The sequence below is a fragment of the Nannospalax galili genome, unplaced genomic scaffold (genome assembly GCF_000622305.1).
Source record: "Nannospalax galili isolate Female #2095 unplaced genomic scaffold, S.galili_v1.0 scaffold386, whole genome shotgun sequence".
Lineage (NCBI taxonomy): Eukaryota > Metazoa > Chordata > Mammalia > Rodentia > Spalacidae > Nannospalax > Nannospalax galili.
In genome coordinates this window covers 1,074,963-1,089,180 of record NW_008356676.1, presented here as the reverse complement: position 1 = coordinate 1,089,180, position 14,218 = coordinate 1,074,963, and the positions used below count along the sequence as shown (strand labels likewise).

General features: G+C 39.6%; 1 protein-coding gene across 1 annotated transcript in view; it reads right to left on the bottom strand.

The window, feature by feature from the left end:
- Window positions 1-14,218, bottom strand: part of Epsti1 (epithelial stromal interaction 1) — a 104,530-nt gene that overhangs the window by 1,831 nt on the left and 88,481 nt on the right. The window contains exons 10-11 of the mRNA XM_008854678.3: window positions 10,132-10,205; window positions 4,556-4,655 (exon numbers count right to left, since the gene is read on the bottom strand). Of these exons, the coding sequence (XP_008852900.1) occupies window positions 4,556-4,655; window positions 10,132-10,205 (174 nt within the window). The remainder of the gene's footprint in view (window positions 1-4,555; window positions 4,656-10,131; window positions 10,206-14,218) is intronic.

Genomic DNA, 14,218 nt, shown 5'->3' with positions numbered 1-14,218 from the left:
GTGGATGAGCAGTGGTGTTTCGGTTTCATTTTATATTTGTATTTATTTTATTATGATGACTTCATTGAACTATTTAGTTTCAAAGGGTTTTTGTTTGTTTGTTTGTTTGTTTGATTCCTACAAGTTTTACTTTGTTCTTTTATTTTATTTTATTTTATTTTTTTTGGCATGGTCTCCCTAGCCCCAGCCCACCTGGAACTCACTATGTAGACCAGGCTGCCCTTGGTCTCAAAAAGATCTACCTGCCTCTGCCACTCAAGTGCTGGGATTAAAGGTGTGTACCACCACACCTGGCGTTAAGACTTAGTTATCTTTAAAAATATATATTTATTTATTTTTGTGTGTGATATGTGAATGTATGCACATGTGTATGTGCAGATGCACGTACACAGGCCAGAGGGTATCCAGTGTTCCCCTCTATTATGCTCTGCCTATTCCTTTGCAGCAAAGGCTCTCCTAAAACCTGGGGCTCATGTTTTCTTAGCTAGGTGGGAAGCCAGCAATACCCAGCAATCTTCCTGTCTTTGCCACCCTTGGAGCTAGAGTTAAGGCATACATGGGATGCCCAGCTTATTTCATGGGTGCTGGAATCCAATCCTCATGATTGTGTAGCAAGTACTTTTAACCTAACCACTGAGCCATCTCTCCAGCTCCTTAGTTATCTTTAGTTGTACCTTGGTTTTGCTCATTACTTCAAGTACAATTCTTCTTTTAGCAAATGCTTCCTACATGGCTATTTTATCTTCAATACCTATTCATTTTAGTATATAAAAGCATTGGCTAAATCTTTTCTTGTGTTCATGACCTGCAATCACAATGACTCATTCCCTTGTGTATGCAGTAAGTTCCAGTGATGGTTTTATGTTTGGAATGTATCAGTGAACAAAACAATTCAAGAGACCTATCCATATGGAACATAGGCTAAGAGAGATTAAAAATAAACAGCAAAACATGTAAGTAAATAGTGTTAGAAAAGTATGTTAAAACTGGAAGATTTTTGTGGGAAAATAAAGAAGAATATGGGAAGGAAATTGCAAACCTTAAAAGAGAATGGCTTAGGTTGCCCTATTAAGACAGCAGAAATCAAAGAACCTTGAAAAGAAACAGTACAGATCCTTCAAAGAAGAGTGTAAAAGAAGATGCATGTATAAAGGCCCTGAAGCAACCAGTGCTTGAAGTGTCTAACACCTACAAGGATGCCAGTACAGGCAGAGGTGACTTTGACAGGAAAGAGCAAGGAGGCTAAGATGGGGGTCCACCTCAGGCAGTACCCGGGGAGGCCACATAAAGGTACTAGCTCTTACCCCAAGTGATACAGAGAGCTAGGGGGAACATTGGAGGGTTTTGAGCAGAAAACTGACAAGATCTGATTTCTGTTGCTCTCCTTCTCAGAACAGATTCCAGGTATGTAACTGTGAACAGAAGACCACAACCTAGGAAATGACAGTCAGATCTATAAAGCACTGGTAGAGGCTGGAGAAAAGAGGATGCAGCGAAGGTGCTGAGAAGTTATTTGATTGGAATCATTTGGAAGGAAGGCTCAAGGGGATCTGCAGATCGATCAGCTATGGAGGATATAAGGGGTTGTACTCTAAAGGGAAAGTGTAGGGTGAGCATCAGCATGGAGGGGGCACAAATTAAGTTTTAGACATGTCAAGGTTGAAATGTCTACTATATATTTAGGTAGAGAAAACTGAATGTGTAAATCTAGAGGGAAATGTGTCTCCTGGAAATTGAAATTTAAGAGCAGTAAGCATATAGATGATATTTCATTTCCTTGGGCAAAATAAGGCCACCAAGGTAATAATGAAACAAAGTCAAGTGACTCCCCAAAGCATGCCAGTGTTGAAGAGGACAGGCAGGTACATAGGATTCAGCACAGGAGAATGGAAAGAAATGGCCCCTGAGATATATGAAGTCCCAGGAAAGGAGAGAGACCCAGAAGTCACGTAAAGAAACAATTTCAGGGGTGAAGATTCGCCATAACAAGTGCTGAGAGGCCACAGACTGAGACTAAAAGGTAAATTTTTCACTGTTGATGTTGGTGACTATGAAAAGATCATTTTAAAAGACTGGTAGACAAGAAGACTTAATTAGATAGAGTGGTTTAAATTTTTTAAATGGATCCAGACTTGATGGTGCACACCTATAATCCCAGCACTCAGAAGACTGGGGCACAAGGATTGAGACTTCCATGCCAGCCTTGAGCTACAGAGAAAGACTGTGTTTAAAAGAAAGAAGAAACTACAGTAAAGACAGCAAGGTATCAGTAGAATTTATTTATTTATATGCTACACTAATGGAATTTTCTACTTAGATGGAATGTTTGGTGATTCGGGAGAGAGGGAAAAATATTAATAAAAAAAGTGCCTCAACAGGTAAAATAGAGAGACTGTGGTCCATAGGCAAAGCACACGTAGAAGTCTTTATGTTTGCAGGTAAGCAGAGGTAGAAGTTGGGGTCTGAAGAAATTGTCACCTTTCTATTGCCAATTCTTTCAAGCAAGAGAAAAGCCAATAGCCACCTTGGATTTGGATGTGCTTGTCCTCTAAAAAGTGGCCCCCAACTGTTGCCACCATAACATCATGAGCATATGGTTTGTTCCATTAGTCTAAGTAATGGAATTTGTAACTCACTCTCCAGGGTTCGCTAATAGTCCTTGGGGAGCCGGGTGGCCAAATCCTCATTTCCATAGCTGAATGCTATGTACTGTGCGGTCACGTTGTTCGCATCATCTTCCCCTCAGCCCAAGTACTTTCTAGGTACTCTCTAAATTCTAGAAGTTGCTAAGTGGTAGAGAAATGGAAGAGCTATAGTGAATTCCCAAGTCCTGACCTAAATTTTATTTCCAATTGTTTCCTTGTGATGCCTACTCACATACACTCATATTCTCATGAATAAGTCTGTAAAGTGCATTCTGTCACAAATATTGCCTTTCAATTATTCTCTTCCACATTATCCTTATTCTGAATACCATACAAAACAAATAAACATGCATTATGGATGAAACACACATGATCAGGGAAATATTCTCTGCTAATGGTCAATTATCTTCAATGTGTACACTTTCATAAAAATCTATCAGTTTTTATATTGGTACTAGATGCCTTCCCAGGAGTCATGCATATAAGATTTCTAACACTAATTTCTCAAAAATAATCTTTTGCCCCTCAATTATTTATTGTTATTTATTATCTAGTTTCCAGGTTAACAAGCATTTTATTTAAAAAAAAAAAAAAAAAAAAACACCTTTTATTTGGTCTTTTGAGACAGGTCTCCCTGTAGTCCCGGCTGGCCTTGAACTCTCAGGATCCACCTGCCTCTGCCTCCTAAGTGCTGGGACTACAGAAGTGTGCCACCACACCCAGTCTTATTTTTAAGATTTTTTTTTACTATTACATTTATTTACTTGTGTATGTATCTGTGTGTGTGCCACAAAGTGTGATGATCATCTTACAGAAATCAGTTCTCTCCTTCTACCATGCAAGTCCCAAGGATGTAACTCAGGTTGTCAGGTTTGATGGCAACTGCTGTTAGCCACTGAGCCATTATTTTGTTATATTTTTCCAATTTAAAAATATTTATCTGAGCTGGCATAGTGGCACATACCTTTAATCCCAGCACTTGCGAGGCAGAGACAGGTGGATCTCTGTGAGTTCAAGGCCAGCCTGGTCTACATAGTGAGTTCCAGACCAGCTGGGGCTACAGGGAGACTGTGTCTCAAAAAAAAATTTTTATCTGATCTTTCCCTTCCAAATATGCATATATATAAAACCATAAGAGCACACACACACACACACACACACATGCACACACACACACACACACACACACACACACACACATGCTTTTGAGCGAGTTCTTATGCACTTGGAGTTTAATTAAATTGCAAAACGTGGTTAATTCTGAACACACACACATACTTTGAAGTCTTGGTGCTGGTTCAACAATATGTTGTGAACATAAGATACGTTAAACACATATAGTTGCAAGGGTTCTTTTTTTACACAGAAATATATAAGAACATTTCATTTTCAAAAAGTACCTTTGGCTCTATGTTCTTAACATTTTGTAGTGAAAAATTAAATGGTCTCTTTGCTGATCTGGTTTCACTGAGGCAGCATATTGCTAGAGAAGAATGTGTGGTATTTTCATAACTACATTTCACTTAAACTCTCCTTGTAAGGAAAATATTAATTTGTTTTTGTTGTAGGTCTGGGCAAAAGGTGATAAAAAACCTTACAGGCCAGATAATCAGTCTGAGAACAAAAGGCAGGTGTTGCCCCCCCCCTCCCGCCAATGGCTATAACTGAAATCCAATCTCTCTCAATCTCTCTCTCTCTCCCCTTCCCTCCTTCTCTCCACCTCTCCCTCTCTTCCCTTCCTCGTGGAATTTATAATAATCATCCCAGCTGACTTCCCATCACACAGCTAAGCAGCACACCAAAATAATAATGAGATCTAGGGGAAAAGTCACAACATATTTTTAAAATGCTTACTGTTTTTATTCTCTGACTTAGAAAGATGACTTTTTAAAAGAAAAGGAAAAACTCACCCAGCTGTTGGCACTATTCATATTCCAACAGCCTCCAGACTGCTCGAAGCCACCTGGTTGACTTTTGCCTTGGAGTCGGTCCAGAAAAGCATTATTTACCCTTTAAAACAGTGAAAAATGTGTGTAAGTAACAGGTCTGCTGCAGGGCTAAGAGGTTTTTGAGAACTGAATATGCTGTATGAACTGATGTGAGGACTGCTTCCTTCCTTCAGCTCAGAAGGCTGTAGAAAGTCAGTCCAGTGACATAAGGCATCCATAAGAGTCCTTTACTGAGGCTAGTGACAGGCCCAAAGGGCAAAGATTCTCAACTTCAGAGTTTCACTCACTGATTTTTCTACCACTTTAGCAAGAGCTTTGATCACCCATCACCCAAGTAACAAAACCCAGTAGCTGAGGAGAGATGGAAGTTTGGGTAAGAACCAAATCAGACAAAAAAAAAAAAAAGGCAAAGGAAAGGTCTGCAGCACTATTGCAAGACTGACATCATGACCATGTATGCTCGACGACACTGACAGTCCTCGAGAAAGGCCAGAAGCTGAATGCAGAAGGGAAATGAGCAGGGAGGAAAAAATAACGGAAGCGAGGAGCTCAAACTTTAAACAGGAGTGAGCACGTCTTTCCCTGATGTTCTGTCATGCTGGCAAACACCAAGTTCAGATATTAACTATTAATAAGAAAATTATTTTCAGGGGTGGAGAGATGGTCAATGGTTAAGAGCACTGACTGCTCTTGTAGAGGTCATAGATTCGGTTCCCCACACCCACATGATGGCTAACAACTGTCTGTAACTCCAGTTCCAGGGGATCCAACACCTTCTTCTGGCCTCTGTGGGCGCTGCATGACACTGGTGCACTATATATATGCAGTGAAAACACTCATATACATAGAATAAAAATAAAAATTTTTTAAAGAAAATTATTTTCACAAAGATCAAGAAGAGGGCTGTCAGTACAGTGATGGCCCTTACATCCATGAGCAATTGGTTCCAGGACGGCCTGTAGGTAACAAAATCTACTGATGCTCATGTATCTTACGGGAAATGACAGCACCTGTGCGTTTCCTACACCTATTCTCCCATATACTCTAATGATCTGTGGATTACCTATAATACACTACAACTGCTATGTAAAGAGTTAAACACTTATTACACTGTATTGTTTGGGGAATTATGACAGGGAGAGTGTTGGAACACATTAGGGACAGACATAGGTGTCTTTTGGGGTTTTTTTGAGTAATTTTAATTCAGAAGACTTGCAGATATGGAGGTTTGACTATTCTGTTTCTAGAGGCTAGAGCTATTCTGTTTCTGAGCCTAGAGGCTCACCTGATAAGTAATCATTATTCTAAATATTTGTCAACACCATGCTGTAAGTTGCCTATGCATGACTGACTAGAGTTAGTGATTTAGAAGCCAGATAAATATCAATGGATTACTTAGAAACTGAGCAAATAAAACTACAAGTTTCTTGGAGCAGAAACACAGCAGCCACTCAGTACACATTTATGGAAAGAAGGGAAGGTGGGAACTGGTCATATTAGCTTCTCTTTCAGTAATGAAAAAGCAGAATTTGATTATGGAGGGTGAATGTAAGTATCAGAGATTTGAGAACCTGTAGGAAAATCTGGCCGAGTGTCAGTGTAAGGGGCTGTAAGCTGCTTCTTTGTGCTCACTCTAGGCTAACCAAGATGCTAACTGTGTTTCGACTTATTCTGATCTCTGGTTATTGACTTGCTGTTTCTCTACTATGTCAAGTCCCACCAGGCAGTGGTTGCATCTCAGTTTTGACAAAGCTCCCTGGTTCTCACTATAGAAATCTATGCAAATGCTACAGCTTGGCTCACTGCAGGGCTACATATCTAAGTCTCTAGTCTAAAATCTCAGCAGGTAGGCTAAACAGACTCTTACTGAACTGCAGCCTTGAATACTAAGGAAGAAATTGACCTGACACCTGTGAGCAACACAGCCTAGGGCACTCTGGACTGCCTAAACACCTGTGGCTATTTTATCTAGCCTTTGTGTGTGCACATGTGTGCACACGTGTGTGGAGACCAGAAGTCAACATTGGGTGTCTTCCTCATTTACTCTCCACCTTAATTTTTAAAAACAGTGTCTCTCTCACTGAACCAGAGTTCACCAATTTGGCGATACTGACTGCCTAGCAAGACCCAGGGATCCCTCTGTCTCTGTGCCTCTCCTCTCTCCCCAGTCACTGAGGTCACAGACGGACCCTGTTTTTTACATGTGTACAAGAAGCGAGGTCCTCGTGCTTGCACAACAGTACTTTATGGATTGAACCATCTCTCCAGCCCCTTTATCTGGGCATTTGGTTATCACAAAAAGGCTTTGCTCTCAGCATCCCCAACATGTTCTCACCTCACACGAGCCACACCAGATGTCTTGACTGTTCTACCTACTCAGCGCCTCGTGACTTCATTCATTTCCATGGCTACGATTCCAGTTCTCAGCAGCATCACCTCTCTGGGCTACTGCCCCCTCCCCCCAGGCCCTGGCCATCCCCTCATTCATTCTCCATGTAACAACCTCCTGAGTTAGGAAAGCAGTCTCGCCTTCCTTTTGGTTAAAATGCTCCTGTAGCTTCTCAATGGACTGAGAGAAAAGTCACCCCCGGCTCACGCAATCTTGCATTGCATCTTCCCTGCCTTTCTTTTCACACTGCACTGTTCTCCCTCATCCAGTACAATCCAATCTTTGGCATTCAAAGTCCAACCTAATTCTCACAATAGAACCTTTTGCATTTGCCATCCTGATGATAACAAGGGGTCATCTAAACACAAGTCTCTGCCCCAAGTTCTATGTGACTGGCTCTTCCTCATCCTTTGATGTCAGCTCTTCAGTGAGGTTTTTAGTGACCCCTCACTTCTAACTGCTCACTCTGTGATAACATCCTCATGCTATTTATCACCATTTGAAAAAGTCTTGCCATTTAATTGTTGACTTCTTTTTCTGTCTTCCAGGCTCTGATTTCGACATGGTCAGGAATCTTCTGCTTGGTTTACCCCATTATCTAGAACCAAGCCTTGGCAAGGTATGGCCTAATAATTTACTCATTGAGAGAATGAATCTTCTAGGCACATGCTCCCTACCTCTAACCACAGCTGTGGACAACTGCTGTTCCATAAAAGCCCCTTTGGAAGTGGACACAAAATACAGTTCAATGCCAATTGCTCTGATTGGTTTGTCACAAAGCAAGGTGACATGATTCATTCTCAGGCCTCAGTTGATAAGAGGAAGAGGGATTGGACTCTACTTAGTGCTTTCTTTTAGAAAGGTCCTCAACTGGCTGGTCCACTGCAGAATGGGCCAAGCAGAGATAAAGGTAGTAAAGAGTTCACGTCTCTCTATTGCCAACAAGAGGCCAAACAAGGAGGAAAAGGTCCAGTTATGATTTTGTTGAGTAGCTGAAGACAGTACATGCATTTTGTTGCTGTCAAGTGAGTGCTCTGGGTTTTCTTCTGAGGGTTAATTCGGATTAAGAACTATTATTCAGAGATGGTCCGAGTTCTTATAATTCAATTCAGTTCATTCTGGCATTCACCTCACCGCCCAGAGCCTTTCAAGCCTTTGACCCCATTCTCTGTGGTGTTTACATGCTTCTCTTGCTCAAGTGGTTACACAGGATTAAGTTTGGGGCAGGTTCAGGTCAGGCTCATTGCAAGATTCAATGAAAAGCTTGTAAGGAATCCCACAAGCTTTCCATTATAAACTCAGGGCTGAGTGCTCTACACAGGAGAAAGCTTGTTGCCTTTTAAACGCTAATGAAATTATGCCCTGGAGAATACCTACCTTAATATCCCCTACTTGCAAACCATATAGATTCTGTTGTTGCCCTCAGAATGGACACCACTGTTCTGCTCCTTAAGAGGTTGCTGAATGTGTGCCTCATGATACCATAGGAAAGCACTCTATAAACTTTAAAGGTAATACAAATCTTTTCAGAGATAGATCAAGAATATAAGATATGTATCTAAGGGCTTGGTCACTTGTTTAACTTGATTGCTGAATTTATTATCTAGAGAAATTACCTCATAGATTAAATTTAGAGCTACCATTAACTAGAATTAATAAGAAAGAAAACAATATTTATTTATGTATTTTGTAGTATGGAAATAAATTTAAAGAATGAGGGCCGAGATTCCCTTAACCATAAAGAAATCCTTTCCACCTCTAGTCAAACAGCATGCACTTTTATTTTGTGTTCATCAAAGGTTAATTCATTAGCAATGGGGACAATTATGTGACATGTTACTATCTTTAAGATGCTTAAAGCTTTCTAATCCAGTTAATCTTTAGAAATCTAAAGAAATAATTGGCAACCATTGCTATCTAAAAACAGTATCAGTGGGTTTTTTAACTAAAAGTCTTTCAAAGAGAAAATGGGCAAAACCAGTCAAAGGGACTAGAAAATTTATGGTGTACTTTATTATAAATAGGTAGCAAAAAGGGTCACACCCTCCCTCAGCTCACCTAACAAAATGTTCTAACCAATATCTCAAAGTTTTGATGTTTCCCTAAATCACAGAAAAACATAAATTCACATTTGACATTTTAAAGCTATTTTGTCAGGACTATGGAACAGTATGGTCTATTGAAAAGAACACCAGCTCCCACCCACTGATAAGGGCATCCTTGGAACTGGGGCATTCGTGGGGACATCTTTCAAAGTCTCTCATTTACAAAATGAAGTTGTCACAACTCAAAAATATACTTTAGTGATGGAGGACAGTTAAATACATAAATACATAAGAGAAGTCATCCACTTGCATAAGAATGTGCTTCCTTAAATCATAAAAGCATGTACATTAAATTCAAAGATACTCAACCCAGAAGCCTCCCAGGAAAATCCTAGCATAACAGTGACAGACAGGTGATGTGCTGTTATAGCAGTGCTCCAACATTAACATAGTGTTTTACTGGGTACTGTCAAAACACATCTGATTCTATGAATAAGAGGATGTAAACTATTAAAAATTACTTAATAGTTGTAATCTTGAGAGCTGGGTGTGGTGGCGCATACCTTTAATGTCATAATCCCAGCGCTCAGGAGACAGAAGCAAGAGGAGCTCTGTGAGTTCGAGGCCAGCCTTGTCTACATAGGGAGTTCCAGGCTAGCTGGAGCTACAGGGAGACCCTGCCTCAAAAAGACAAAAAAAGAAAAGCTGTATCTTGAATTTTTTTCCATTCTAATGTATTAGTCAATATAAAATATTTATAATGAGGGTTTTTTTTTGTTTGTTTGTTTTTTGTCTTTTTTGAGATAGGGTCTCCTTGTAGGCCCAGCTGGCCTGGAACTCACTATGTAGACCAGGCTGGCCTTGAACTCACAAAGATCTGCCTGACTCTGCCTCCCAAGTGCTGGGTTTTAATCTGAGCTTTGGTGCCCAAGCATTAGTATCTGGCTATCCTTACCAATGCAAAATAGTTTACAAAACAGTATAGTCTCAGGAGCTTGATGCTCTGTCCCATGGAAGGGAACATTTAATAATATTAAAATGCTGTAAAACTTTATAAGTAATTGATTTTTAGCAAGGATGCTTAGTTTATTGGTCAGTTATACCTTCTGTGCTCGGCTTGTTGGATTTTGGCTCTTTCTTCTTCTTGCTGCTGTTGCTTAGTTTCCAGTAATTTATTCTAGAAACAAAAGTTTTGAGATACGGTTTTCAATGAACAGGCTTATACAGAAGACCCCCAAATCAATTACACGTTTAACCTTAATTGGTACAGCATTTTACTTTTGAAACTTCAACTTAAATTCTATTTGGACATGAAATTATTTTCCTATATAAGTATGTAGCGAAAATAATTGCAGCTTAGTCTAACAGAGTAGATCATGAGTGTAAAATTGTCATAGTAAAAAGCCAATGTGTATGGTTAAGAAATTAGACCAATATTTACAAAACATACAGAAGAACATACAATGTGACTCAATCACAGCTGTGTCTTACAAAGAGAAACAAATCAAATTTGTTCCTTTAAGAATATGATACAGCTGGGTGTGTTGGCACATGCCTTTAATCCCAGCACTAAGGAGGCAGAGGCAGGTGGATCTCTGTGAGTTCAAGGCCAGCCTGGTCTACATAGTAAGTTCCAGGACAGCTGGGGCTACAGGGAGACCCTGTCTCAAAACGACCAAAAAAAAGAATATGATACAATACTAAGTCTTGGTATTTTTCTAACAGTTCTTTCCTTGTAAAGCCCATTACAACTTACAAGTAAATATTGGACTGAACTCTGTAGTGGAGTTCTGTTAGTAAAGCTTTCTCCTTCTTGGAGAATAAACACTCACCTAATACTGAATAATTACCTTTTTAACAGTTATTTGTCTCACTATCAGAACTGCGGGGTCCCTCAGGAGGGTACTTTGTTTTACATACATCACATTACTATAAGTCTCTAGCTTGCAGCATCCTGTTTTCTTGAAAAGAGGAAAGCCTCCCAGACTCAGTCAATACATCTATAGTCTTATAACAAAGGATTCAAGTGCCAGGATTCCTTGTATACCCATTCTCTACTTTGGGGCAGACAGTTTTAATTCTATTTCAAAGACAGACAAAAAGAGAAGAATGAAAATTATTAGGCCTAAGTTATAAATTGGTTCCTGAGCTAGAGAGACTTTCTGGTAAACGCTATATTGTCATGTCTTGATAAACACATATCAATGGATGGCAGTGGTCATGGTTGAATGGATGGTAGTGGTCATGGCTGGTGGGTTCTAAATAAATAAACAAAGCATGAGTCAGCCCTCTAATATAAATTATAAGTGCAGTGCCTGCATGTTTGTAAGTGCACCTGTGTCATGCAATGCCCGCGGAGGTCAGAAGAGGGCACTGGATCCTTTGGAACTGGAATTATACACAGTTGTTAGCTTCCATGTGAGTGCTGGGAATTGAACCCAGGTCCTCTGCAATAGCAGCCAGTGCTCTTAACTGCTGAGCCATCTCTTCAGTACCTTGTTCCTCCACCCACCCTCTCTCTTTTTCTTTTTTTGACATAGGGTCTCCTTTGTAGCCCCAGCTGGCCTTGAACTCACTGTGAAGACCAGGCTAATCATGATCTCACAAAGATCCACCTGCCTTTGCCTACTGAGTGCTGGGATTAAAGGCATGCGCCATCATGTCCATGGTTGATATTTTTTAACCACCAAATTTCCTGTTGAAAAGTCTATAATAATCTCAAATTCTGATTTTCTTTTAAACTTTATTCAAAGGTCATCTAATATTCTAGATTTTTCAAAATAAAAACACTTGTTTCTCATACATAATCTTCCAAATTAACCACTTTTCAGTCCCTAAAGCACATTATTTCATTCTAATTCTTCCACTATGTTAATAAAGGAAATTGGAGAGTTTTCAAAATAATGGAATAATAGTCACTCATTCAACACTTATCAAAAACCTACATACCAAGCCTAATGCTGTGCTAGGGCCTCACTTTGCCATCACTGCATAGTCTTTTGTTTCTCTTGCTCTTTTAATCACTTTTGTTGCTGGGGATCAAATCTAGGGTCATGGGCATGCTATGTGGGTGTTCTAACACTGTGAATTCCAAGCCCCCCCACCCTGTCACTTCTTCATGCCTTTAATATGTGTACAAAGCTTTAAAATGCTATCAAATACCCAGGCATAGTAGCACAGGCAGGAAGACTGAGCTTGAGGTTAGCCTGGGCTACCTATTGAGAGCCTGTTTTTAAAAAGTCTACAAAATATTAGCACTATTTATTAGCACTTCTTAAGCCTATACTGAAAAAAAACCAGTTCCTGTCCTCTCCCTTGTTTCCATAATCCTTTTCAACTCCTGTGTGTGTTTTATCTATTAAACTTATCTCCATAATAAGCATGTACATTCTATTTATTTTTTATTATAGAAAGACATGTTTTATTGCTATCTTTACCTTCATCCCATTCCCTTCCTCATACATCCCATCCTCATGCCTAACAGCCATTTGTCTTACATTCAGCGAGGACCCAGGGCTCACACAGCTCCTCACTGAGGCTTCCAGTTGTCAATCCCAGCCTTCAGAGGTGCCATGTGCCTCCACGCCCTGCACTTTAATCAGCTTGTGTCTTACTGCTTCTTACAAGCGACCCCTGTCTTTTCCTCTTTCACTCAGTCAGCACCAAAAAAGTCTTTTTTTTCCTGTATTCCCTTTGTCTGACATTCTTTTATTCTTATAAACTTATAACATCAGAAAAAAATCCTACGTGGTCTGTTTTTGTTGGATATGAGAAAGGGACCAGATATAAGCAAAATTAGTATGAAATTTATTACAGAAAATAAATATGCAATCATAGTCACAAAAAAAAATCACATAAAAGAAAACAAGTGAGAAAGAACAAGAGCCACCAAACATTAAAATGTATCATGGCAATTCGAGTGTGGCAAGAGAGCCAGTGCATATGGCGTGGCTTCTCACAGATTCGTGGCACTGAGAAAACCCAGGTGAGAGGTTCAGTGAACAATGACAGACTAATCAAGTACCAAGAGAGAAACTGAAACCAGAGCCTTCACTTAATGGATGAAAATAAATTTTATAGATGTCTATGATCTGAAGCTGAGAGATGAAATTATAGACATCCTCAAAGGGGATACAAGTACATTTATAAACTTGAAGTGAAGAAAGTCGAAATCATGAGAGAGAAAATTGATACATTTTACTGAATAAAAAGTCCATAGTTTCCATTTTAATAATGTTATTACATCTCATAATTATTAAAAAAAGAAAATGAGAATGTAAAAGATGTTAAAAGAATATGGGAATGGAGATATTTTCCAAAACAGAAAAAAATGAGAAAGACTAAGCAAAAGATAAAGGTCTGTGCATGTTTGCTATGATAGATAAAGGATGCAACAAAAATAGTACACACAGAATCTTAAATTTTCTAAGGTCATAGCTTAGACAATTAGTTTAAGAAACAAAATGTATGTCTAACCAAGGTTTATCTGAAAATGTTTGGTTTTTGCCCAAGCTTTATCTACATAGCACATGGTAATTAAAAGTACCAGACTGGTGGAACTAACCTTCTTGGATGTTTAGCAGCCATACTTTGAGGTCTATACTAATCTGGTCAGAGTGACTGAGAGGACAGGTTTTGGTCCTTGCCCTCCAAGGTTGACTAAGTTCCAGGGGACTATGGAGCATCTCTCAAAATGTCCTGTTCAGGGAGGCCATGGAGAGCCCACGAGATGAACTTGAGCCAATGTCCAGTCTACAAAGAGGAGGGTCAATTCGGAGGAAACATTTCCTCCATGCTTCCAAGTGAAGCCAGACATGCTTAAGCAGGACCTTTGACTTATCTTCACATAGATGGAACTGGTAAAAGAAAGGAGCCAGGGGCTCCTCCCAAGCCCATGTGACCCCTGAGGAACAGAATAAAAATTGGTTTATTTGGGCCAACTGTATGGCCTTAAACACCCAAAAGAAAAGTATAACCAAAGATTAAAGTGATCAGTGTATTTCTTTAAGAGTTCAAGGGATTATACTTCCCAGACATTAGGCTTAAGTCCATATAAAATGAGTATGTTAAAGCTGTAATGAAATGCTTCTTCTTAAAATGTTATTTAGACAATTATTTCTCATAGATGACTTTGTTCCTAAGCAGAAAGTGCTGCTCAGATGTAAGACTTCAAATCTTGGTCTGCAATAC